Source organism: Nanorana parkeri, unplaced genomic scaffold (assembly GCF_000935625.1).
Source record: "Nanorana parkeri isolate BGI_ZX_2015 unplaced genomic scaffold, ASM93562v1 scaffold477, whole genome shotgun sequence".
Classification (NCBI taxonomy): Eukaryota; Metazoa; Chordata; class Amphibia; order Anura; family Dicroglossidae; genus Nanorana; species Nanorana parkeri.
This window is the reverse complement of record NW_017306745.1, coordinates 903,510-930,745: the sequence shown is the minus strand read 5'-3', so window position 1 is coordinate 930,745 and position 27,236 is coordinate 903,510. Positions and strand designations below refer to the sequence as shown.

Sequence of the window (27,236 nt, the reverse complement as noted above, 5' to 3'; positions counted from 1 at the left end):
CTTTTTTATTGTTGTTTAGTTAGTCGTTTGATTGCTGTAGTAAAGTATAACATATCATAGCATATCATATCATAGAATACATAGGCTTAAGGGTCATAATATACGTGAGCCTTAATCCTATCAAATGAGATTAAATTCCAATATTCTGCTGCCTCATTGGCAACACATTTTATTTCAGTGTGTTCCTCATGAGTCAGTTGTCAACTAGGGGTTAATCTTATGCTTATTGCCTCCATGGTGGGTCTGCCATAATGTGTGTGGATGGCCCTTTAAACATGGTAGCCTGCTACAGTGGACCACATGCAGTCCGTGATGACGCAATGTTGGGATTAAGCTGCATATGAGATCTGTATGTGCTTCATAGCATAACATTAACCCCTTGTTGGTAACTGTGTCCTAGATAAGGGAAAGGGGGGGGGGTCACTCTTCTGTTTCTTTTCACATACACATTCCATGAGTATTTTGGCCCTTTAATAAGTGTCTGCTAAGACACTGTGATGCTCTGTGGAGGATGAAAAGTCGTAGAAGGGCCATATGCCCTGTCAGTCTGTTAAATTATGCTGGAACCTCTAGTTCTTCAACTATTAGGTAGACACAGTTTCCCAAAGATGGGCTTCAGGTACTTTTAAAAACTAAGACCACACAGTGTCTCGTATACACACATGCACGCACTACACACACAGACACACAAAGGTTGGACTTGATGGACCTGTGTCTTTATTCAACTTCAAATATTATGTAACTATGTGAGGACTTCAGTCACATGGTGTCATGAGATTAACCATTGGCTTCAAATGAGGTTTTTAGTTTTTATAGTGTCATGAAATCACCATTTCTTGACATTTCCCTCATCCAAACTTCACTGAAAGAGGGTACACCATGCAAAATAGGGGTTCAAAATCTTGGGTGCAACCTAGCCCTGACATCATGCCATCAACAGACCTCATCCAGTCTTCTGTTGTTGGCTTGGGTTAAATGAACCAGCTCAGGGTGGCATTTCCAGTAGCCTTATTCAATCAGGCAAAAAGCTTGGTGGAAAGTACATTAACACTTGGCGACCAATCAGAAACCACCTTTTATTGTACCAAATGTGAACTGGTTGGGTGCACAGGGTGAAGACACTTGGTACATCAGCTCTGATATTTGCACTTTGTGCTTTCAAATGAACCCAATGGTGTGTTGGTTCATCTTGGGTTTTGCAGGCAGCTACGGTTCTTTGATCCTGATGTGGACAATTGAAATTGATGAATAAAGTTCGATGTGCGCTCTGTAAGCTATAGAATCCGCAAGTTCATGGACAGAATAGTCAGGACTGTGTCCAGCCTAGACCTGAGCTTCTGGGCCTGTGAAATATGTACCTTGAGGGGGCAGCTACTGACAGGTCCTTGGGGTAGATGTTCTTGTTCAACAGATAAAAGTTGATAAAGTTATATTTGATAATATATTCTTATAGAAATAATTGCAGTGGGTGTTTTTGAGGATTCGGTTGCTTGGAAAGATATGTATGCATGCAAGAGGCTACCAACAATCCCTTGCGTGGTATTGGGTAGAGGTGAACCTTCATCCACCAGTTGTTGATCGTCATTTACTGTTATAAAGGGTTTATAATGTGTTTACAATGAGAAGCTCCGATCTGGGTGGGAGTATCAGTTCTGTGTTATGTCTGAGCCGTGTACGCCTTCTAACCATTTCCTTATCTGCAGGGTCCCAGAGGAGATAAGGGCCCAACCGGAGATCAGGTGAGGACAATGAAACTCTGCTATTATCTCTATGTTATGAATACTCAGCATTAGAAAGTCTTTGTACTGCAAATAAAGACAATTTGGGAGATTCATTTTCTTATTTTTAATGTCCTTTTTTTTTTTAATTTTACAAAATCTATCTCCAGTAATATGTATATAATTGGTTGAGAGAGACAAAGCAAGCAAAAGAAAGTGATTGTAATTGAATACAATTAAGTTAAGTGTAAATGTTTGCTAATTTTTTGTATTATTTGGCAGTTTTTACACTGCATGCAAGGAGTTTATAATGGGGTTTAACACACATTTATAATGCATTTTGGACATATTCTGGAGACTTTTAAATGGACTTTGTGCTGTTTTTAAAAAAATGTGTGGTAATGTGTGTCTGCTATAAGCAAAGCTACTACAAACATATTGACATATAAATAGTTCCTTAGTGTTTCAATATATAGATGAGTGGCTTCCCATAGGCTCTACTGCAAAATCCCTACGTTTTATTCAATGCACTCCGGCAAATCAGTCAGAGCCAGGAGTACAGTGATTAATTTTCATTTTTTTCCCCGTGTGCCATTGTTGGGACTCCAGTGATAATGGATCCCCCAAAACCGAAGGTGCCCCATTTTAGCTGTTTTGTGGCCAGAATTCTAAGTTTAAAAAAAAACAATATTACTGACGTTGGGTTGGTGGATCTTCGCAATGTCACAGAAAATGTAATATATTTTCCAGTCTTTACAAACAGAAGCCAAATATTTAATAAATATGTGGAATGGTGTACAAAGCTGTTTGGAGGAAAAGCTGTCTTTGCTGCCTAAGCTGTCTTTGCTGCCTCAGCACCCCTAGAAATCTCATCAGGACTCTGGGAATCATGCCTGAGTTTTGCAATGCCTCATTGGCTTTGTAGCTTCATCGCAGTGGGAGGTTTCCTAACTCTGTTCAGTATGTTGTGTTAGAAACAAGTAAGGGAGAAATCAATAGACGAGCAGCTCTTCCTTCAAACACTGTAATGAATGATGCACTAAGGGCACATGGCAGGCATAGGTAGTAGCCCAGAGGAGCCAATAAGATTTCAGCTTCCATTTGTCCAATTACACTTAACTGCTGCAAGCTGTTCTCTGGTTGGTTGATATGTACAAAACTGATATTTGCATCGTGCGTGTTATTACCTAATCTGAAACCTTGCTATGTAGCTAATTGCCTGAATCTGACCATTTTAGGGACCTCCAGGAAGACCAGGCAGAGATGGTGAAGATGGACAACCTGGATTACCCGGCCCTCCCGGCCCCCCTGGACTTGGTGGAGTAAGTCCAAAAACTTTTTTAAGTTTACAGTTCATCAACTTAATATGCAAACTAATATTCACGCTTATATTAGCAAATTATGGTCAAACTGTCTCCTTTTCTGCATGGTTAAAATACGTACATTATCATGACTTTATCCCATGGGAGTCATATGACATTATAAACCTGCTGAACACTGACCCAAGCCCTTAATGTACTGGAAACCATTGCATGGATTTCTTTTCTTGACTAGAAAGAAAACACAATCACACCCAATAGTGATGGTGATATAAACATTTTTCGTTTATAAATTACCTAAGGCTTTGTTTGCTGTTGACTATGGAGGATCACTGTCTGGGTGTTTTTGAGTTATCTGTCCCATTGTGGTGGGGGGGGGGTCTCCCTCCACTTCCTGTTCCGTAGATGTAAATGAGGGAATATCCCACATAGACCATTGTCACTGGAACAGGTGCCCTATTTATAGATTTCCCAAAATTCCTCGTCTAGTGACAACTCAAAATTTTAGATTTTACCAAACAGAGAGGGTAAATCTCCCTAGCAGGCCACAGTCAGCAAGAAAAACCTTAAAGGGGGTCTAATCCCTCCTCATTCTTTAAAGACACAACAGGAAGTAAGGGAAATTTCCCCTATGTAGATAAAGACCACAGTCAGAACTTGACAGGGTTCTATCTCTCCCCTACTTTATCCAAAAGCTAAGCCATAAGTGATTGATTCACTCTTTGAAATTATTATTTTTTTTTCCTCTTTTCAGAATTTTGCTGCTCAGTATGATCCTTCCAAATCTGCAGAACCCGGACAACAGGTAAATAAATGTCTTTTAAGTAGGTAATCTTTTTTAATGTAAGATAATTACCCTTATCAGCAGATCAGCCATGGTGTTGGCCATATTTGTGTGATGGTTTAACCAATGGGTGTAATGTCAATCCATATAGCCTCACTATCGTTTGTTGACCACCCATTGGTTTCATGTATCTCCCCTAGGCTGCTTTGGTGAATTGTATATAGGGCCTCTTGTACACCATGTTGAAAAAACACGAGTTTGGAGCTCATTTCTAAGCACACGTGAACTAATGTAATGCTTTTCTATGACTGAATGCACACCCAGATGTCCAGCAGTGTCCAGGTGCATTCAGTCTAGAAGCATTTACCCAAACTAGGATTGTCTGCGTCCTGAGTCCATGTCCATTATCCTGGCCCAAGGAGCCTTTCATTATCTCTAGGCTTCTTGTCAGTAAGGAGTTGATCATGGGTAGAAAACCTCAACACACTAGCTGTTGAGGATCTACAAAATACATTCTTATACCCTAATTATGTCTCATCTAGCATAATAACAATGTAACCTTGTTTATGCCACTTCATTCATAATTAACATTATCTTTTATAGGGTATCATGGGACCAAGAGGACCTCCAGGATCCCCTGGATCTCCCGTAAGTATATTAACTGGAATGGAGTAAAAAGTATTGCAAAAATTAAACTCAATGTACTAATTGTTTATGATGGGGTTTAGGAATTGGGGTGCCATAATACCTGTATTAGGGGCAATAGGGTACAGTAATTCTGTGTGACATGGCGCTTTAGGAGTGGTAAGTCAAAGTTGGCATAGCTTTGAGATTAAAGACATGTGGCCCAGTGATAAGGATAGTGTGGCGTTTGAATAGTGAAGTTTGCAGCACTAGAAGAAAGCATGCAGTGACTAGAGACATGGAGAGATAATATATGGAACAGAGATTTTGGAGAGATGTGACCGCGATTAGTGGATTATGAGTCACTGATGTAAGTAATGATTTAGCAATATTTTTCATAGTGATGTGTCATGGGTCAGGGGTGATGTGGCAGTGGATGTAGAGGTGATATGACACCAGAGTTAGAAATTATATGACACCAGGATTAGGAGCAATTGAACAGTGGGGTAGTGGCAATGGGACACTTGGGTTAGGAGCGATGGGACACTGGGGTAAAGATGGTGAAGTGCTAAAGGTAGTGGTACTGGGATCATGACTGGAGTGGTGTAGTACTGGGATTAGGAGTGAAGTTATAATATTGCAGAGGGTCAAGAGTGATCTGACAGTAGAGTTGGAAGCGGTGGGACACTTTGATTAAGGATGATGTGGTACTGAGTTACGAGTGATAGTGCAATACATTGGTATGTGACATGGTACTGGGGATTGGAGCTGTAGGACTCAGGGGTTAGAAGTGCATTCTTGTGGCAATAAGGTGCAGTTGCACTTGGAGTGATGTTGTATTTGGGTTAGGAGTGATTTGGCACTGGGGTTAGGGATGGTGTGGCATTGGGCTTAGAGATTATATGGTTCTGGCTGTAAGAATGACGTGGCAATGGGATTAGGAGTGATGTGACATTGGGTGTGAGGATGATGTGGCACTGAGGCTTGAACGTATGTAGCACTGGGATTTGAAATGATGTGGTACTGGAGTTTGGAATGATGTGGTACTGGGGCTCGGAATGGTGTGGCACTGAGGTTTAGAATGGTGTGGCACTGGATTTTGGAAACATGTGTAATTGGGGTTTGTAATGATGTGGCACTAGGGTGTGGAATGATGTGGCCCCGGGAGATGAAGAAGAAGTTATTTTTTCTATGGCATTGAATGTCATTTGTCACTTGGCCTAGACTCAATGTTCTGCTTGAAAAATGGGCCCAGTAACCCTTCGATAATAAAGTGATGGTGAACGTTGCAATAACGAATAAGGGAAATGTGATTTATTTTACCCACACTGTTTTTAACAGAAATCCTCTTTGTTTTCCATTTGTAGGGCTCCCAAGGTTTCCAAGGTCTTCCCGGAGAGCCCGGTGAACCCGGTCAAACTGTAAGAGTCCAGCTTAATTTACAAGCCTAATAATTAATGTTTCCCTGATATACGGTAAGATTGCATCATTTATATTAAATCATTATGTATTATAGGGCCCTGTAGGATCCAGAGGACCCGCTGGTTCCGGAGGCAAACCTGGTGAAGATGTAAGTAGTTAAGACAATTCCATACAACACCATGCCATCAACTAAAAGCTGGCACACCACATGCCTTCTACATTACCAATTCAGAAGAGGCATTTTGAGGGAGGTTTGTGAATATGTCACCAGAGTGACAGAAAAGTGTTTTACCAATCACAAGTAGTCCGATAACACATGTATTGTGTAACTTACACTAGAGAATTAAAGCTATAATAATGCCTGATAATACTGACATTGGGAAGATAGTAGTGGATGCCATACAGTATACAGTATATACACATTCCTCCATAGCCAATTCTAGCAGGAGTCATCTGTCCACCATGAGGTGAGAAGAAAATCTTCCATCTTTCCACCCCTGGAGCCTCCTGAGATGATCTTACCAGCACTGTAGTGTTATTACCCAGAAGTCTCCTGGAATTTATAGATGAGCATAGAGCGTTACAGAGATCAACTGTTGATGGATAATGTAGCAAACTCTGTTAAGATCATGAATACCATACAGCAACCTTTTTTTTTTTCATGGGTAGTCATTTTTTCACAGGGTTCAAATTTGGCCATACACCACACATATGCAGCTTTTGGCCAATTGGCTGTCTAAACATCTCCATTAGTAGTAGTAGTAATGTTCATTACCTCACCAATTTATAAATAAAATGTAACTGGGCACATGTTTCCCTTTATTTTTTTATTTATTCTTAATTTTAATTTCATTTTAGGGTCACCCTGGCAAACCTGGAAGACCTGGTGAGACAGGAACCACTGGCCTACAGGTAAGAGTACTTCCTTTTGCAACAGCATTAATGAGTCTGATTTATCAAAATCAATATGGACTCATTTACCATCCTGAACTTTGAAATGCCCGTACATCAAAACAAGACCGGTTTAAACATGAATAATCTTGTGTTTCTAGTGATAATAAGCACTTCTGGGTGTGGAGGTGTGGTATTTTAGAAAATTTTACTCTGTTACAATTTATTTATGTGGATTAAACATTTAGACAATTAAAACTTTTTTTTTATACTTTTATTTGGTAATACAAAAATAAAAAAAAATATGCAGCAGCATTCTACATTTGATTTAATGATTGATCCTCCCTTGTCTTTTTTAGGGTGCTCGTGGATTCCCCGGAACTCCTGGTCTCACTGGATTCAAAGGCATTAGAGTAAGTTTCAGTCTACACAAGAACAAAGATCATTTACTTGTTCAACATAATGTTAAATGGAATATACATTTTTTTAAATATATTTTATTTAAAAAATTATATACAAATATAATTGTGATCTTTTGCCACACATTATTCTTTACCATAGAGCTTTCATACCACCGATATAAACTACACATACAGTACATTTTTGTACATGGTCTGTTGGAATGCCCAATGAAGGAGCTATTTTTTCATTTTTCATGCGCCGTAAAGTTCTGCATGTACAAGTCAATAGAGTTGATTTGCTACAGTAGAGAGATATTACACTTGGCAAAGTGGCTGTTACTTAGCTCAGTGAACAGGATGAAGCTTCACAATCTAATCATGTGCAAACATTCTAATTTTTATAATTGCCCTTGCACATGATTTGGGTATTTAAAGTGGACATAGCCATATGCACTAAGCTAACGGAACATTCTGAACTCCTTTAGTATATCAACACTCATCATTATTATTAGCAAAACACTGAGGTTCATTCAGAAAAGGAATAAAGATTATTAATTGACTGTTTGTTCAAACTTAGCAAAGAGATTAAAGCTTTGTTCCCTTCAATCATCCAATCGTGCAAGCAAAAATCTGGTTATTTTTCATTTCCAATGCACATATTTAGGTATTCAAAGTGAACACAGCTTCACCTTATTTACAAAACTAAGTGAACATTCACTTTAAGTCAGCAGCTTCAACCTTTTTAATAAATCAACCCAAATGTCTTCTTAACTAGGAAGTTGAGATAAAAGTGCACAGTTCTCACTTGTTGTTATCAAATTTGGCAAGATTGTAAATTAATTATTATTTAATTATAGTTAATTCATTATAATTATAGTTCATGAATTTAATTATTAGTTTATTATTGTTCATTCATTATAGTTATAGTTCATAAATTTTTTATAATTTAACGGTCCAAAGCAATATTTATCTTCTGGGTACCTAAGCAAATTTTAAATTGATCAATCCCCCAAATTGTATTGAGTGCTTATAAATGGCTTTAATAGCCAATGCAATACAAATTCCTTTAAGCAGAGCTACAACCTCCTATCCCTCAAAGCCAAGGCAGGTGCCATCTTGGCCTTTATTTGGCTTGCGGTTGCCATGGTGCTGCACATGTGATCAGCAATGACACCAGCCATTTGATGGCTTGAAAGTTTGGTTGAGAGCTGAAATAAACACACTAGCAACCTTGACAGTTGGCACGCCGTAAAAGTAACTGTTTTGGGAGACATTTAATTGGTGAGTCAAGTTCTACTTTAAAGTGTATAATTCAGCCAATGTGCACAACTTTGGTTTTCAAAAACATTCCTTTTGGATTTTGCATCTATTAGGGGAAAAACACTAATTTAACCTAAATTCGCCCTGAATAAACCTTGTAAAGGTTCTTAACTTCGCTACTAATAATAACATTTACATTTATACTACAAAACTAGAGATAGTTGGCAAATTATATCTTAAGTGAGCATAGCACTTAATCAAATTTGTACCAGCATTTATACTTTTGGCCTGGTAGAGATTCTAACCATACTTTGTGTTATCTTTCAGGGACACGCTGGTTCAGATGGTCTAAAGGGAGCTCCTGGTGTCTCCGGTGTGAAGGTAATATGCTCTCCACTCTATTTCATATATAGGAAACACTTGCAAAGATAAGATTCAAATTTCCACCTGTAGGCTTTCTAGGTTTTAACTTAAAACTTTATTTCAGCAATAGGCACCAAGCTAAGGCCAACATATTTTCATGGTCTTGTTTTCATTGCAGGATCCCTTGGCCTCAATGTGTTTACATGTTTTCATGATTTCAGTGATAAAGTTTTAGGACATAAGAAATCCCAATGATGGTATTTCTAATTGTGAATCCTTACAGTCCCTTTGTGAGTGATGTGTTCTAAGATCCAGGTTTAGATCGAGAGGTGGCTGTTTTGCACACTGCTAACTTGTTATCAATATCAACGGTCTAGTCAGTTAGTTTTTCTGTCTTTTCACTTTAAGACCATTTCCTGTGGCCTTGTGCATCTAAAGTTCACAAATGGCTGGCAGATAGGAGGGGCTTAGCCACTGACGGCTGCCATCTTTCTGCAGTTTTTTTCTGTACCCAAGCTTTCCTACACTGTATAGAAGGCATGTGATGTATAGTAATCATGATTCTATGGCTTCTGGCATTGAATCAACCAGATATAAAGAACAGCATAACGTTTAATTTAAATTGTGTCACAAGGATGCACTTATCTTTAGATATTCAGTTGTGAGTTAGGAAGGGCAAGAATAGGACCCATAAAAAGACCCCTCTATTCCCCATCTTAGTTTGACATAGAGCGCATTTGCCTTTTGTCTTAGAATTCTGTTAAAATAAAAATGCATGATCTAATTTGTCATCAAGTTGAGTTATTTAATTCATATTTTGTCGCAATAAATGTATTTGGTGATGGTCATTTACACTGTGTTTTCTCTTAGATATATATATATCTATATATATATATACAGTATATATATAAAGATCTATAGACATATATATCTATAGATATATATGTATATTCTAAGATAGTTCTAGCAGCATATTAAATGTAATCCTGCAACAGGACACTCAACCATCCAAACTAATACAGCAGTAAGCTAATTAATTACTTTTAGCCTACTGAAGGGGTAGGCAACCTACAGATGTGAAACACTCAATTGTTCATTAGAAAAATCGTCACATGAGCCTTCTTGACCATTTCAGCTAGACATGCATGTTTTTGCACCAAAGACCCCTGCCATATACATTATTTTGGAGAATCCATACCTAGCGAGAAAAATCCTCATTGACAATTGATTCTTCTAATGGCATCAGTCAGACAGAGAGGAAGCAGAGTTACTACGCACATTTGTGTGTTTCCAGATTCAATTGTAATAGGTCAAATTGTTCAATGATTGTCCATTGGTTGTGACTCTCTTACTCTGTAAGTACATTAACTTACCTGGACTGCTTACCAAAAGTTTTTGACCTGGCTAGATCGTTCTGTGGACATGAAAAAAAGGGTCATGTCTCTCATCTATATTCTGAGCCCTGTGCGATGATCACCCCTATAACATTGACCTTGGGGCAAACCAGATGCTGTTCTAGCTTGTCCTCAGCCATTATTTCAAAGCACAAAGAGGACATGTATTAGATGGTTCTCATTTATCCCGGTCATGGTATAGTTCAATAGGACTTTTTCGCTACTTATTCAAGCTGAAGAAGCTACTTGGATAAGTGGTTTAATATTTAATATTACAGAACAAGTCCAGTTGAAGGTGACTGTCTACCACTGGCTACAAGTAGAGAATGTTGCTTCAATAGTAATTCCCTTTCTGAATTTTGTTCTGACAAAGTGACATTTGCATCACTGAAAAACGTAGTGCAAATGGAGTTAAAAACATGTTCAGGTTTATGTAGGTGGAGCTAGTTAATAAGTAGGTTTGGCCTCTTTTGCTGAGATGCTAATTTACTACAGTTATTTATTTTCCACTGTACCATTTAATCACGATGGGTTTACTGGTTACTGTGCCATCGTCACACACAGTTGTAATGAGTTACTACTTGTGCCATATTCACAGTGGCTACTAGTTATGCAGACATTGTTCAAGGGGTTTGTATCTAAAATATATTTATAAAATAATTCATGTTCCCTGCTTTTTCATAGGGTGCTCGCGGTCTCCCCGGTGAGAGAGGACGTGTTGGAGCACCCGGCTCTGCTGTAAGTATTTGAAACATGGATTAATATCTGATATATCATGATTTCCTAATCTGTCTGCTTGTTGTTCCTATAAGCTTATCATATGTTTCTATATCTTTAGGGTCCTCGTGGTAGTGATGGCAGTTCTGGCCCAGTCGGACCTTCTGTAAGTAAATACGTTTATTTTATTGTAGATGGTATTATTTGAAGAAGCAGTATTTTACTAAAAAAAAAGAAATAAAATGTTTCCATGTATACTAGAAGCTGAATGTGTTTGGGTGCTTTTGCGCACCCATAGTAAAAGTGTATGTATAGCAAAAACCTTCTTATTAGTTTTGGAGAACAGGAAAGTTAGAACCTGTGTCAGGTTTTTCTTTTTGTCTTTATACCCACTAGGGTAATTCACCCTCTCAGTTTGTCCTGGTGATTACTGTCACCGAGAGGAAAAGTGATTTGAAATCTAATATTTTAGAGTTGTCACCCAAACAGAAGGTGAGGGGGAAAGAGAAAGTATATATCCCAAAAGACAACCAAAAAATTGTGGCTATAAATATACTTTAATGCTTCTCAATTTGAATTAAAAAGGAAGTTCATTAGGCAATGGCGAAGACTCCATTGCTGTCCTTTACAAAAGCTTCAAGGTCTAAGGTCTAAGATCTTTAAGGTTTTAAAGTATTATGTCTAAGATTATTTTTAAACTTTTTTTGTTGAATTGGTTGTCTTATTGAGAAATCAGTCACTTTTCCTAATTCTTTGCACCCATATTTATGTACAGCAAACAGATATACTACATAAATACAAAAATAGATTGTGCATATATTCTTTAGCCTTTTATAGCAATTGTATCCCACCTCCTGGCCTACCAGTGGGGAAACCTGTACACAGGACACTATATAGTGTATGTGCAAGATATTTTTTTTTCAATAGTTCTGATTGAAAACCAAAGAAGACACAAGACAACCCAATAATAAAGCAGAGCCTAAATTTAACACATCTCTCTGCATAATATTTGCAGGGGGAAAGGTTGCTCTATCTTGTATTTGCCCCATATAGTTGACCTCTGGAGTATTTTTTTTTAATCCTTAGAAGTATTATCCTTTTAAAGTACAAAACAAAACAAAAAGCATTTTAAGAAATTCCTAACTAGTTCATTTTTTTGGTTCTATTTCAGGGCCCAATCGGTTCAGCTGGTGCTCCTGGCCTCCCCGGTGCTCCTGGTGCCAAGGTGAGTGTACCAAGTTTTTGTATTTCTGGGTTACACTTACCTGAATATGCTATACCCACACATTGTATGGATGAATGATTGAATATGGGAATGAGCAATGTGTAAAGAGAAGTAATGCATAATGGCAAATCATTACTTAGCTTTACAGATATGACTTTAGTTAGTGATAGCTGATTGGTTGTTATAGGTTATAGCACTTTGCACACATCATTGTTCATTGCTCTGTAGAACTCAATAAGCAGGTATGTGTAAGAGGTCATTGTCATTATTAAACTTGGCATACTAAGGTACGACATCTTAAGTAAACTGTATTAGAACTATCAAACAGGCCTGTTTTGTGGAAGACCTGATTCTATAGCTTAAGTTTGTCTAAGATGGCTCTAAGGAAGTGATCATTAAATTGCCCGCAACTCTGTTGACCTCTTTGTACTTCCTGAACTACTTCAAAGGCACAAGTAGGCCACCACTACTGCAGGCCAAGGGGTCTTCAACGAGCATCTGAGGGGGGAAAAACAATATTAATGCATATAATCTTATGATTAACCTTCCTCTAGTGTGCTATTTGGGTGCGTAGAACAATAAGGTAACAATTGTTAGATCATGGTGTTCTTTAAACACTGTGCAACTGCCCACTAGTAATCTGTTCCTTGGACTAATGAACACCACACCTGTCGACACCCACCCTGAGTTCTCTTCTTCCTGTAAGCCTGTTTAAGAACTTCTCTCCCCAGCCATCAATTTACTGAGCAGGTACTGCCACTGCAAGCCTAACATTATCTTTCAGATGAGGTTTTGTAACTTAGCATAATGACAGATTTTAGGTTATGATGCTCTCCATGCTAAAAAAAAATTGATGTGTTGACAGTTGACAGTTGAGGTAACAATGTATGATATAAAAGGCTTTGAAGTGTGTGCAGTATTTTAAAGAATGTTATGGTGGTGATAGCTACATAAGTCATATTAAGTTTGCCTTTCAACAACATTCCTTTTTTTCACCTATCAGGGTGAGATCGGACCTTCTGGTAATACTGGCCCAGCTGGTGCTGCTGGTGGAAGAGGCGAGCCTGGACCCCCTGGTTCTCTCGGTCCCGTTGGACCTTCTGTAAGTAAATTTTGGCCTCAAAAGTAGCTGATAATTCATTTTACAGACCAAAATGTACCTAAAACATGTATTTGTTTATATTTTAGGGAAACCCTGGTTCAAATGGTGTCAATGGCGCTAAAGGTGCAGCTGTAAGTATCCATACCATTTAAAATGTTGGTGTAAGATGAGCTGTGGGGGTAGTTTTTGTTTATAGATTTTATTGTTGCGACTTCACTGTAGTGATTTAGATATATTCTTAACTAAAATCTTCTTCTTTCACTTCTTCAGGGTCTTCCTGGTGTAGGTGGTGCTCCTGGCCTCCCCGGCGGCCGTGGTATCCCTGGACCTTCCGGACCTGCTGGACCATCTGGTGCAAGAGGTCTTGCTGTGAGTAACTCAACTCTTAGCAGCTACATAAACTATTTAAAGGGCAGTTCAGATTAATTTGTAGATGTATTCGAGTTCTTCGTGAACCTCTTGGTAGTTGAAAAAAATTAAGTCCTACAGGACATCATTTCACCCAGTTCTCATTGGAGGCCCATTTTCCTCCAGTTGCATATTTCCTGTGTGTTGGGCAGGATTGCTCAGATAGAAAGTGTTGGTTCTGCATTCCTTTGTTTTGGCAGCAGAAATACTGCAATGATCATTCTGTTATCTCTCACACAGTATGCAGTAAATCAGCAATACCAGTCCTTGACTGACTTTATAGCTTCATAATGTCTAATAAGGTTGAAACAGACTGATGTTCACCAAAGTCAACCCTAACATCTTTATACAGAATCATTAGTTTAGGAAAACATAAACCTTACCAAGTAGTAGTTTTGCCAATTTTATATTGTTTGAAAAAAAACATTGTATCAGCTGTAAATTACCTTCAGGTAGTGCATCACAGGTTAATATTGTCCCATTAATGATAATCTTTTTTGCTTCAGGGTGACCCCGGTACTGCTGGTGGCAAAGGAGACACTGGTAGCAAAGGAGAACCTGTAAGTATCATCATCCAATGTTTAAGAAAGTTTTGACCCATAGTTTGCTTTGTGGCGCATTAATAGCTGTGTTTTACTTTTAGGGTGCCGTTGGTTCCCAAGGCTCTGCTGGTCCTTCTGGTGAGGAAGGAAAGAGAGGTCCCAACGGAGAGGCTGGATCTTCTGGCCCTTCTGGCAATGCTGGAATAAGAGTAAGTATGCTGCAATATATATCGATGGCAACAACAATGTTTTAATTTTATCGATTCGTTTTTTTTTTTTAAATGAAGAATTGAAAAGTGAGGAAGACTTTCCAAGCAGTTCTAGTGGACCTGTTTATTATTAGTTGTGCACCTTTACTCTGAAACCTTCTTCTTCTTAATATAGATCTGTTCATCAATACAGAATGCTTCAGTCCACCTTTAAAAACACACCTCAATGAAGCCTACCTTACTGCCTAGTCATCTGTTACCATAGGTTCTTAACATTCTTATCTGCAGTATTGTTCTGTTCACGTCTCCATTCCATGTTCTTCTTTTATTTTCTTGTAGACACCCTTTCACAGTCTAGTTTATTGCTTATTATTAACCCAGTGCCCCTTATTTGCCCTCTTCAGAAACCTTAAGTCATATCTGCTCCCTTAGGCTCCTCTTACTGTAGCACTTTTTAACTGAGTTTGGACTAATACCATTTGCATGGCAGTTCAGTTCTTAGCTGCTCAGTGCATAAAAAGTGTGTATATAGATTGATTTCTAATGCGATATGTATGGCTGTCCTTCCACCTTGGGATTTATATGGACTTTCATAATTTCTTATTGTCTATTATTTTCTCCTTATTAGACCGCAAGGCCCTCATACTTTTTCATGGTCTTTTGTTTTCAGTATTTTTATATTTATTGTAAATCTTACTGTAGAGGGTTACCAAATATGATAGAATTTTACAGATCACTCAAAATCAATGGGTAAAAATAAAAAATAAAAAATCAATGGGTTATAAAGGGTCGGTCCACCTGAACCTGATATTTTAGGTTCAGGTAGACCGATCATTTATAACCCTATGATTTTGATTGATCTGTGCAGGTTTGGCGAGCAGGCTTGATTATTGGCTACCTATTATTATTCACTTCTTCTTCTTGCTATGGGCTATATTTAGGAGTTAGGCTGAGATAATAGGGAACCTATAGATTGTATATAGATTTTCTTTATTATGTCTAGTATTAAAAATTAGGAATGGTAGTGGCCCTTTGATAGTAGGGACAGAAAGTTGACCAAAGTGTGACATGGTGCCTCATTGATTGGTGGGCATTGTGAAACCTGGTGTTCCTAAAAGATATGGTTTATAGCAGGGATTCCCAAATTTTCTAAACAAAGGGTCAATTCACTGTCCTTAATTATTGAGAGGGGCCAGACTGACCTAGCACCTTTGGTCAGTGAGAGGATGCATAATGCCCCTTTGTTGGTGTCAGTAAAAAGATTATTGCCCAATTGTTGGTATCAGTGGAAGAAACAGTGTGCCATTATTTCTGTCATTGGGAGAAAAAAAGCCCATTTTTTGTGTCAGTAGGCAGAATAGAGCCTCATCATTGTTGTCAGTGGGAGGAATTGTTGGTGTCAGTGGGAGAAATTGTGCCACAAGGGTCAGGCCAATGCAAGCAAAAGGCACCATTCATCCCATGGGCAGCAATTTGGGGATCACTGACTTATAGTGACACACCTTTACATCTCTCAGCATCAGCTTCCTAAGTGGCTCTCAACATTCATTCGGTCACAGAACATTTCAGAGCCATAAAAGAAGTGAGTGCTGTTAGACTTTCCCTCAATTTGCAATAGCAGGTTTGAGGAGCAGATTGCTATATAATGCTTGGCATGTGTCAGTTACTGGGGATCCCACTTTGATCAATGTGTGAATGGTAAAGTATCTTTTTTTTCAGGGCTACCAGCCTATGAACTCTTGTTAGTACTGGCCCAGAGGGCAAATTTCCCCCCAGCCCCACTCCTGTCCTGCTCTAGTCTCCTTGTAGGGCAAATATCCCTATATATGAGATACATAATTTGCTGCCTTGAAACACACAAGGTACAAGGCACCATTCTGAATGATCATTAGACTTGGCTATTCATCATTTATATTTAGTAGTAGCTAGTCAGAGCAATTTAATGCTTTGTTCACAGCTTTCAGTCCCAGAGGTGTTGGTGTACAAAAATATAGGGCCATGTTCCCACACAAGCATGAGGTGGGTGGGGGGGCATATAGATGCCATACAGATAATGTCCTTGATGGTAATCAAACCTAGGACCCTAGTGCAACAAGTTCATAGTTAGTTTATCCTGTTACATTCTCCTTAATTTATAATACATTAAAAAAACAACAGGGATGGTGGGAGCCTCTCATATTGGGCACATCAGGTGTTCAAACCTGGGAACTCAGTGCCAAGATCTCACTAATATAGTTCCAGAGAGATAGAGGAGACTGTCAAATGGTTTAACCCTTCAGTATCTACTAAAATCTTAAATATCCGTTTTGTATCAGTGTGAACTTATCCGTTTAATACATTTAATGATTTTGAGATGACACCTCTTTATGGTTTATCTTCATTAATCCCAGTTAGGGAAGCCACAGCTTTTGTTTGTTTATACAAATTGTTCTCCATTAATAGTGACCTTATCCTTGTGTCTTTTAGGGTGTTCCCGGAACTCGTGGTCTGCCTGGTCCTGATGGTAGAGCTGGTGGACTTGTAAGTTGGGTGAAGGCTATTTCAGCTGTTCAGTAACAATAAATAATAGGTCAATATATGTAACTTTTTTTATATATATTCTGTAGGGCCCCGCTGGCACCCGTGGTGCTTCTGGTCCCCCTGGTGCCAGAGGTCCTAATGGAGATGCTGGACGCCCTGGAGAGCCCGGTCTTCTCGGTGCAAGAGTAAGTCAATCTTCTTTTGTAAATTGATCGGTACTAATCCTCCATATCTCTTCACACCAACTTTTTAGTGGTCATCTATCAAATAATTTCACTAGTCAGTAAATATTTGGAGTGGAAACATTTACTGTAATGTCATTTTTAGTCCTTTTTAACATTTTTACATACTTCTTGTGTCCTATTACCTTAAAGTGTACGTAAGGACAACACTTTTTTTCTTAGTTTTGGATAAAGTGAGAAAGGGCTAGAACTTCTTCTCCTATCTAGGGACCCATTGGAGAGATATCCCCTTACCTTCTGTCCTTCTGTCAAGGTTCTCCAGACAGGAAGTGAAGAAAAATCTTCAACAGAGACACAGACAAAATAAAAAAAGTTTTTTTTTAAAAAAGGTTTTATTTAGTAGATTAGAAGACTAAATCCTTTGTACCCTTTTTATGTCTTTCTGAGTCCCTGTTGTAGATGTTCCCTCTTTTCCTGTCTGGTGAAGCAGATGTCAGCAGGACAGGAAGTGAGGATAAATCTCTCTAATGGAAGAGGTAGAATTAAGACCCTGAGGGGGTTCTAATCCTTTCTAACCATATGCAGAAAACCAAAAATTTTGGGCTTGACATGCACTTTAAATATACTTCACATATCTAGGCACTCCCTCTAGTGCAGCGGTGGCGCACCTATGGAACGTGTGCCAGAGCAGGCACACGGGGCCATTTCTGCTGGCACACGAGCCCAGGTCCGCCACAGCGCTTCAAGGTCACTGATGGACACGCAGGCGCAGAAAAAACCTTCGGAGACGCTGTCATCTGCTGCCGCGCAAGCAAGAGTCTAGTGGATATCTGTACATCAGACAAGACAGTCAACATCTTTAGCGCTGTTGTAGAAAACTCTATGGCAGATGTAGCTAAAATTTCGGCCCTCCAGCTGTGGTGAATCTACAAATCCCATGATAAGGCATTGACTTTTGGAAGAGATGCATGGTGGCATTTGTAGTTTCACGGCAGCTGTAGGGCTGTAGCTGTAAATATTGGCCAGGCTAACCACATCAAGCTAAGCACATTCACATTGCATTTCTCAGAATTATAAACACCTGAATCCTTCCTAAATTATCACACAATTAAATCCGTTTGTTAAAATGTGAAGCAGATTTATTTGTTATTATTTTGTTACTTTCTATTAATATCATTTTATGTTTCATGTAATGAGATTTCTATTTCAGTATGATTTCTCATCATTTCATGTTTGATCACCTTTTTTGTTATCCTTTACATTTAGGGTCTTCCCGGATTCTCTGGCAGCACTGGTCCCCAAGGCAAAGAAGGCGCTGCTGTAAGTTTCGGACATTTTTATTTTTAGAGGCATCACAATTACATAGAAAAAAGGGAAATGTCCATCAAGCAGTGAATGTCTTCATATCAGTGGATTGTTTAGGGGGTAATTGGAAAAGCATGCAAGGGGCTACAGCCTCTATCATCATTTAGGAGACACCTGTAATTGTTCCTGTACAAATGTGAAGGCTCCGGCCTGCCTTTCAGTCTTGCACAGTTGTACCAGCTCCTCTCCTGGACTGAAATTGGTTCTTGGTGCAGTCTGCTCAGGAATGCCCACTCCTTCAGGCTGACATCAACCCATAAAGGCATTTGATATTTGCATAGCTCCTCCTCCAAATGGCTAGCCCGCTGTTTGCATCATGGCATCATGGCTGAGGGCTCTTAAGAAGAGTACTAAGGCAGGGTGCTGTGATGTGTTCAGGAAGCTATGTACAGCTCCCCCTCCCACCAGCATTGATCTGCCTGAGCCATGGGAAGCACAGAGACCCAGTGATGCCAACACTGGTTATTAAAAAACATATGTAATGAAAACGCAAAGGGTTTATTTTAAAATTTCATGTTGGGGTAAAGGAGGAACCAGGGAAAGCAAGCAAGCAGTTTTAAATGTATGCATAGCAAAACATACATTTTTAGTTTGTTCAAATTTAATTCATAAATCAATTCCCACTGAAGTTGCAGTGTAACTACACCACATAACTGCATCTTACATTAATATGATTTGAGGTTTACGACACATGATTGTTTATCAGGCTACTCATTTACTTTGTTTGTAGGCATCTCCTCAACCTTGTCCAACACTCCCTGGTTAATCCTGATTGATTTTCCCACCCAAATCACTACTTTTGTGGAAAGATCCTTAGTCCAAAAAATTACTCAGTTCCTGGGTTATATATGCCTGGCTGATTAATGTTTGTAGGCAGCTTAGGAAGGGAAAAGGGATTGGGCATAGATATCCCCAATATTCATGGCTGTGAGTCAAAGATGGGTGTCATAGGAGCCAAAGATGAAAGTAAGATAAGCACTCCTTTGTTTTATCTGTACACCACTTTCACCTTTAATGGCCATAAGGAGCTAAAAGGAGAAGGGTTGTTTTTTATATTATCTATGATCTCTGTGTGGTCCTTGAAATGTAGGACCTGTGCATATGATGGAAACAAATCATGGCGGATAGGCCAATAAAAGTTAGCTTGATTTACATCTACAGTCAAATTATAGCTTAAGATAGGTGTTATCAATACATGATTTAAAAAATCTTATCAAAGAATACTTTAAAGGTAATAGTTGTATTATTTATTAGTGCAAAGTAAATGATTGTTTTTATCCTCAAGGGTCTCCAAGGTATTGAGGGTCGTTCTGGTTCAGCTGGCCCTGCTGGTGCTAGAGGTGAACCTGGTGCTATTGGATTCCCTGGACCAAAAGGACCCAATGTAAGTGCAACACCCCAAATTTACAATATTTACAAAAGTTAACTTCATAGCTTATACTGAAAATTACAGGTGTTAAACAGTTCCTCTTTTCTTTGTAGGGTGAGCCTGGCAAGAACGGAGAAAGGGGAAACCAAGGTCCTTCTGGAAACAGGGTAAGTGTAATATGAAAAAGCCTATCCGACCTGCTGTAAATTGACTAGACTTTAATTCACATCTTGAAGTCCACCCCTTTGCAGAAGTTAAGATTCTTAGCTTATTCTAAACTTAATATTTTAAATAATTTTTAATAAAAGTCACCACAAACAGTAAAGTGGCTGCAGAGTTAGAAACCACTGCTGAGACCATAGCTCTTGCCCTCATCCCTGACCCTGCTGAAGTGTTATTACTAAGGAAGTGATAGCACCTTATAGGTGCACGGTCTATGTAAGTTTTCACTTAGTATCACAGACTGCATCACTACTATAACAATATTGAAGAACAATAAAATCACAACCTTCCAACAAAAGATAATGCCTCCAAGAACCTGCAACACCAAAATATAATAAATGATCAATCAAAAAATCTGATATCTTTTTTTTACTGATATATATATATGCTAGTTCCTGCTATTTACCCTAGTATGTGTTGCAGAAGGATGTCCTTCCTCTGCCCACCATAGTTCATACACCTCAAGGACTTCATAGTTAGCCCCACACAGATTGGTAGATGTATAAAATGTTGTCTAGATCAGTTTATACTTCTGACCCTTACAGCAGTGGAGGTCTACTCCTATTCTTTCTTTCATTGTAGCAGGCAAACTGAAAGCCCATCTTTAAAGAAAGCTCATCTTCAAAGTCTGTCTTCTAAATCCTTAAAGCCTATCTTCAAGATCTGTCACTTCCTTTTGTGAAGGCCTATGTCATTTATTCCTTATGTGAAGGCCGATGTCTTTTCTTCCTTATGTGAAGGCCAATGTCCTTTCTTCATTATGTGAAGGCCAATGTCCTTTCTTCCTTATGTGAAGGCCAATGTCCTTTCGTCCTTATGTGAAGGCCAGTGTCCTTTCTTCCTTATGTGAAGGTCGATGTCATTTCTTCCTTAAGTGAAGGTCGATGTCATTTCTTCCTTAAGTGAAGGCCGGTGTAATTTCTTCCTTATGTGAAGGCTGATGTCCTTTCTTCCTTATGTGAAGGCCAATGTAATTTCTTCCTTAAGTGAAGGCCGATGTCTTTTTAACATCCTGAGAGCACCCACTGAGCACTGCTTGTTTACAATAACTTTTCCAACTTTGTCTTTAGGGAGCTCCTGGACCCGATGGAAACAATGGTGCTCAAGGTCCTATTGGTCTTGGTGTAAGTAGAAGTTCTCTATTGTCTGTCTTCGCTTATTTACTGACCATTTACATTTTTTTGAGAATTGTGTGATCCATTAGGAAGTAGTGATATGTCCGAGACATTTTTCCAATGATAATGTCATGTGTTCTTGGAGGAGTGTTCCTCCACTTAAGCTAGAAGAATGGCTACCCATATTAAGTGGTTGCTTGTTGTCTAGATAATGTTGACGCAAAACAGCAGAAGTACCTTAAAGGAATATAAACCCTGTCAACATAAAAAATTCTAACAAATATATATTTTCTGTGTTTGGCCTACAGGGTGCTAATGGTGAGCGTGGTGAACAAGGTCCCTCTGGTGCTCCAGGTTTCCAGGTGGGTTTTTCTCTAATCATCTTCCACATTGAAATGCAATTCACAGAAGTAACAGGCATTCTGTAAGTCGGACATTTCTTGGAAAACATTCACAGTGCAGGCAATACATCTGCACGCTTCATGAGCTAAAGGAGTATAAACATAATTATTTAGACACAATGCTCTAGGCCACACAGCACAAAAATAGGCACTTGCCACCTGTGATAAATGTATACAGTAAGTTTAATGGAGAGATCAAGCAATTGCTGGTTTTGTGACACAATAAAACATTTCCTAAGTGCCTACTGTAATCATCCACTTGTTAATCTGAGTTAATCAGTTCATTAACTGATTATTTTTTGACACAATTAAAAACAAGGTTACTAGTAGTTCATGAAATGTACACTTGAACATAAAATATACTCAATACTATATCACTTGTATATTTTGTTCTTTGTCACATTACCTATATTATCTATGGTCTCTATGATGTCTAATACTGTCTTCCTTTTGGCAGGGTCTGCCTGGACCTGGTGGTCCTCCAGGAGAAGTTGGCAAACCCGGTGAAAGAGTAAGTACAACTTTTTTTAATTAAACATAGTCACCCATGTGCACGCACACAATAGGGTCAAACTGGGTGGAAGCCAGTAACATACTGGTATGTTTTTGGGGTTGTGGGTTTAAACTAGAGATCCCAGAGGGAACTCAAACTTACATGGTGACAACATATCAATTCAATGGAGATAGGGAGCTGATGGGAAAAGAAGCCCTAACCCCTTCACTGCAAGGCAACAGTACCCCGCCAGTAGTATTAATTATTAGATAGATACAGTATCTTAGTCATTAAAACCGGCCGTAGATGATAGCATTCAAACATCTGTACATTGAGATCAAACCAAAATAGTTATTTTAGAGAAGTATATAGATAGGGCCCCTAGAATCCCTAGCATGATGCATATCATACCAGCACAATAGTATCTGAGATAGACTCAGAGATTTGGTTGTTTATAGTTGGAGGGGGGAACACTAAGAAATTTGCAGGCCCCTCTTCAACCCTAGACGATGTTCCTTAGCAGAACCTTCTCAAGAGAAAGTTTATTGGATGGGATGATTTTCTCAAACCAATCACTATTGCTTCGCCAGAAGCATCCATGGCACTCCCCCTACCTCTTCCATTGTCAGGAACATGCAATTCCACCCAATGCAAATTTGAACGTTCAGCTTTGTAAGAAAGATTGCTTGGTATGCATATACACCATCTAATGTCTTCAGCAGATTTAGGATGTCAAATAATTTTACATGGGCAGTGCTTTGCAAAATGGGCTAAATCTTTGTACACATGTGTGAAGCTTTGTAGGAACTCGGGTAGCTGAGGTTAGGGAAAAAGTCATCCAGAGTGTACCACTAATTTTCTTGGCAGACATGAATACTTAATAATAAAAACCGAAGCTGATGTTCAGTCTTGCCAGTTGCTGATAAATGATAACGATTTGGCATCATTTGTTCCTATTGCCATTAGTTAGTTTCACTATACAATGGTGAAATTGTTAAACCTACCACTACATTAAGGAAAACTGTTATCATACTTAGAGCTTTTAAATAAGACTTTTAGTAATGTTTCCTTTAGCAGATGAAGAGCATTACTAAATTCCAGTCTTCCCCTTGTACTTGAGCTTGTACATTTTCATTGCACCCTCAGAATGACCTACAAGACCTGTTCCATGTGCTTACTCCAGTTTATCGGTTCAAAACTGAGATTTGAGTAGCCAATAACCCTTCTTGTGTTTTTTTCTAGGGTGCTCCTGGTGACTTCGGTGCTGGTGGTGTTGCTGGTCCAAGAGTAAGTATTGGTTTTTTTTGTGCTATAGAAGGTAGAAAATTGATCTGAGTTTGCAAATTCGGTGCTAAAAAATGCTTTCCCCTAATTGTATTTATTTTAACACAGGGAGAACGTGGTGCCCCTGGTGAAAGTGGTAGTGCTGGCCCTAATGGACCTTTGGGACCTCGCGGCCCAACTGGAACCCCTGGACCTGATGGACAAAAGGTGCTTTGGTTGTTGAGGTGTAAAAGAGTTAAAATAAAAAAATATGTGCTTTAAAATGTACCTTTTTTTCAGAAAATGAGTGTTACAGGTGTAGTTTGATCAACAAGTCATTCCCTCACCTCTTCCTCACCCAGACCTCTTACTGCTTTGACCAAGAAATTATACTTAGCAGGTGGTGTAGGTGCGCTCCTAAGTGCCAACTGAGCAAAGGGGTTTTTACTACTTGTCAGCACCATCCTGATTTATATCTCCTGGTTATGGCTCAGCATGCTTCTAGAATATGTTCCTATATCATCACCCCTGTTTAAGACTAGGTTTCTGAAATCCATATCTCCCCTTGATGTGACTGAGCTTGCATTCATTTTACTGTTGTCTTCCTGTCTCTTTGCCCAGCCTTTTACTTGTTTCCTGACAATGTTGTATAGGACATAGATAATATATAGTTCAGGATTGAACAGTTGATAATAAGCCACAGGACAGGGTAGGTAGCCAACAGGAATTGGAAGCCATAAGAACTGTAGTATTCATAAGCTGAGTAGAGGTGAAGGTGCACCTTGTATGAATCTGCATGGAGAGTCATATTAAAATGCATCACCCTAGGCTCCCATAGTGCCCACAAACCCAAAATCTATAGTAACGTTATTTAGCAAACAGGCTGCTCCTGCAGCTGCTGTGAGAGCTGCTTCTATGTTCAATAAAGTTACTACAGGTGAAAGGACATTGTATGTGGCCTACCATTTTTGGTTGTTTCTAATCCACAGCATTGATTAACATGACAGGACAGAGAGGGACAGAGATTAGGAAACGTTTATAGTTAATGAGTAAAGAAGGTGGAATGCTAGTGTCCATCACTTCATATCAATAATGGAATGACAAACATTGTCCGTAAAACAGCTTTTATTCTCCATTAGAGAGATAACATGATATGTATTCCTCATACCTAGGGAGAGCCCGGTCTTGCTGGTTTGAACGGAGGCCTTGGACCTTCTGGGCCTGCTGGTATTCCAGGTGAAAGAGGTACTGCTGGACTTCCCGGATCCAAAGGAGAGAAGGTAAAATGAGAGAAAAGAACCAATAAGTATATGTCCATTCACTCACATAAACAAATGCTAACTTTACCTATTACTTCATCAAAACCATGAAATCTAATGTCCCCGCACCCCTCCCCTCCTGTTTAAGAAACAAAATATCATATAAAACTTAGTTAACTCATTGGTTGGGTTTCCATATATACATAATATACAGAAGGGAAAAAAAATTCAGAAAGTTATAACTACAAATTTCTCAGTGTTTATTCTTACTCTACAGGGCGATGCTGGCAATTCTGGAGAGTATGGCAGCCCCGGAAGAGATGGTGCTCGTGTGAGTACATTTCCCTTGATATTCAGCATTAGACATAGTAGACCTTTGCTTCTTACTGTAGATGTACATATAATATTAGTTTATTGAGAAAGATTCTGGATGACTTTGCCTACTCTGCGACATGAAATGGAAGTCTAGAGAAAATGCTTAGAATGGGTAGAGGTGTGCTTAAAGTATAAACTGAGACATGTTTTAATGCCTTTAAAATGGAAAGAGGTATTCCTAATGAATAAAAGTGTGCACCCAATCTGATGAGTAGATTAATGCCTAGTCTATACGAAGAGGCAGCCCTAATGGATCTGTAGAGGAATACCTACTACATGGGAAGGGTTGGTTCTTTTGGATGGGTAGAGGAGTGCCTAATGACTAGGAAAAAGTCTTTTTTGTATGAGTAGAAAACTGCTTTGAGGATAGGAAGAATTGTTCCTATTGGCTCAGAAAAGGTGTGCCTGGTAGATGGGAAGATGTGGTCCTATTAACTGGGAAGAGGTGTTTCTGGAAGATGGGATGAGACAGCCCCACTGTCTAGGAGGAACAAAACTACTGGCTTGGAAGAGGTGGTCCTTTGGCTGGGAAGAGGTGGTCTCACTGGTTGGAAAAAGTGTGCCTGGTAGATGGGAAGATTTAGTCCTACTGAATAGGAAGAAGTAGGCTTGGTTTTTGGAATGAGGTGGCCCTATTGACTAAAAAGAGGTGGTGCAACAGGCCAGGAAGAGGTGTGTACCGTAGATAAAAAGAAGTTGTGCTACTGACTGGGAAGAGGTATGGCTATTGGAACTTAAGACATGTGCATAATATGTGGCCAGAAGTGGTCCAAAAAAATAACCTTATTAGATGGGTAAGGTCCTTCCTGGCAATAGGTTGGGACAGACCAAGCATTATGTATTGTTTGCTTAACTGAACAAAGACAAGGATGCAGTATCCATGGTGACACTATTTTAACATTTAAATGTTTCTTCTCCAGGGTCCAGCTGGCGCTGGCGGTGCCCCTGGTCCTGCTGGTGGACCTGGTGATAGAGTAAGTACAATTCTCGGATACAGCTGAACACTGTAGCTTCCTTTTTGTAAACTTTTATTAAAGAAGAACTGATTATTCTGACCCTGGTATCTTGTCTTTTTTAGGGTGAATCTGGTCCTTCTGGTCCTTCTGGTCTTGCTGGTCCTCGTGGTACCCCTGTAAGTGAAAATATGAAGTCATGTTAGTATATGCAACTTAAAAGTAACAGCTTTCATTTCAAACAGTGGCATCAGCCATTTTGTGAGCTGAACCAGTACTTGGAGAAAGCAGACTACCAACTAGCTATGAACCAGTAACATTCCCAAGGCTTATCAGAGATTTTACTGGTTCAGCATTATCATATGAATTGGTTCCGTTCTTAAAAGACTTCTTATGTGTGTTTAATACACAATATTTTTTTTGTTTTGCCTCTGTGCAGGGTGAGCGTGGTGAGGCCGGTCCTGCTGGTTCAAATGGCTTTGCTGGTCCTCCTGTAAGTAACTGCCTTTTCTTTTTTCAATTAAAATGTACAATTTCTTTAGTTGTCCTCAAAAAGCACTATAATCAGGCTGTATATATTACCTCAACAGGGTGCAGCTGGTCATTCTGGAGCTAAGGGTGAGAGAGGCCCTAAAGGTCCTAAAGGAGAAGTTGGTTCCAATGGTCCCCTTGGTCCCCATGGCAATGCTGGCCCAGCTGTAAGTTACACAATCTGTAAATAAATGTAAAATACCTACCATACTCCTAGATACAGGGGCACTGATAAATTGGTCAGGAGTTCTAATATTTCTAAGTGTTCCAAGATCTGCAGAACTACCCCCAGATGACTTAGCTGAGGCTTAGTTTGTTGCAAGCAACTGTTTAATGGTCCAAAATAGCACATAGATGGTAGGATTAGAGTAGACACAGACAAGTTCAGGCCTCCATGGGTTCGGTGGGGTCTAAAATGCAATACTTTTTCTCTTACCAATGATCATTACCCCAAATTATTGCCACACATTCAGTGTCTTGTGTAGATGAGAGTTTATGAACTAACAGTATGTATTCAATTAGGGATATGTCTGATGAATACATGAGATATAGCTTTTGCTTCTTGACTTCAAAGAAGAGATTATAGTATTAGAAAACAAATGTGTTATACAAAAGGCAATGTAGTAAGTGTAATTTAGCTAGTTAAAATGCAAGCAGCTGCAAACATGCAAAAATAATTGGGATAGTGGCAACAAATCCACGTCTTAGTGGTAGTGGTACTTCAGATACGTTGTAAATTAGCTTATACCACAGCATAATACGTTAACAATCTTTATGCTCAATATATATACAGTATATATATATATATA

The 27,236-nt window shown here is 39.1% G+C and overlaps 1 protein-coding gene across 1 annotated transcript in view; it reads left to right on the top strand.

Annotated features, from left to right (window-relative positions):
- COL1A2 (collagen type I alpha 2 chain) overlaps positions 1–27,236 on the top strand; it is a 46,226-nt gene that overhangs the window by 3,849 nt on the left and 15,141 nt on the right. The window contains exons 2-30 of the mRNA XM_018560768.1: positions 1,702–1,739; positions 2,957–3,040; positions 3,792–3,842; positions 4,425–4,469; positions 5,813–5,866; positions 10,861–10,914; positions 11,015–11,059; positions 12,065–12,118; positions 13,122–13,220; positions 13,307–13,351; positions 13,491–13,589; positions 14,135–14,188; positions 14,272–14,379; positions 16,846–16,899; positions 16,986–17,084; positions 18,348–18,401; positions 19,732–19,830; positions 19,929–19,982; positions 21,108–21,161; positions 21,461–21,514; positions 22,011–22,064; positions 23,289–23,333; positions 23,439–23,537; positions 24,482–24,589; positions 24,846–24,899; positions 25,864–25,917; positions 26,022–26,075; positions 26,336–26,389; positions 26,487–26,594. Of these exons, the coding sequence (XP_018416270.1) occupies positions 1,702–1,739; positions 2,957–3,040; positions 3,792–3,842; positions 4,425–4,469; positions 5,813–5,866; positions 10,861–10,914; positions 11,015–11,059; positions 12,065–12,118; positions 13,122–13,220; positions 13,307–13,351; positions 13,491–13,589; positions 14,135–14,188; positions 14,272–14,379; positions 16,846–16,899; positions 16,986–17,084; positions 18,348–18,401; positions 19,732–19,830; positions 19,929–19,982; positions 21,108–21,161; positions 21,461–21,514; positions 22,011–22,064; positions 23,289–23,333; positions 23,439–23,537; positions 24,482–24,589; positions 24,846–24,899; positions 25,864–25,917; positions 26,022–26,075; positions 26,336–26,389; positions 26,487–26,594 (1,928 nt within the window). The remainder of the gene's footprint in view (positions 1–1,701; positions 1,740–2,956; positions 3,041–3,791; positions 3,843–4,424; positions 4,470–5,812; positions 5,867–10,860; positions 10,915–11,014; positions 11,060–12,064; positions 12,119–13,121; positions 13,221–13,306; positions 13,352–13,490; positions 13,590–14,134; positions 14,189–14,271; positions 14,380–16,845; positions 16,900–16,985; positions 17,085–18,347; positions 18,402–19,731; positions 19,831–19,928; positions 19,983–21,107; positions 21,162–21,460; positions 21,515–22,010; positions 22,065–23,288; positions 23,334–23,438; positions 23,538–24,481; positions 24,590–24,845; positions 24,900–25,863; positions 25,918–26,021; positions 26,076–26,335; positions 26,390–26,486; positions 26,595–27,236) is intronic.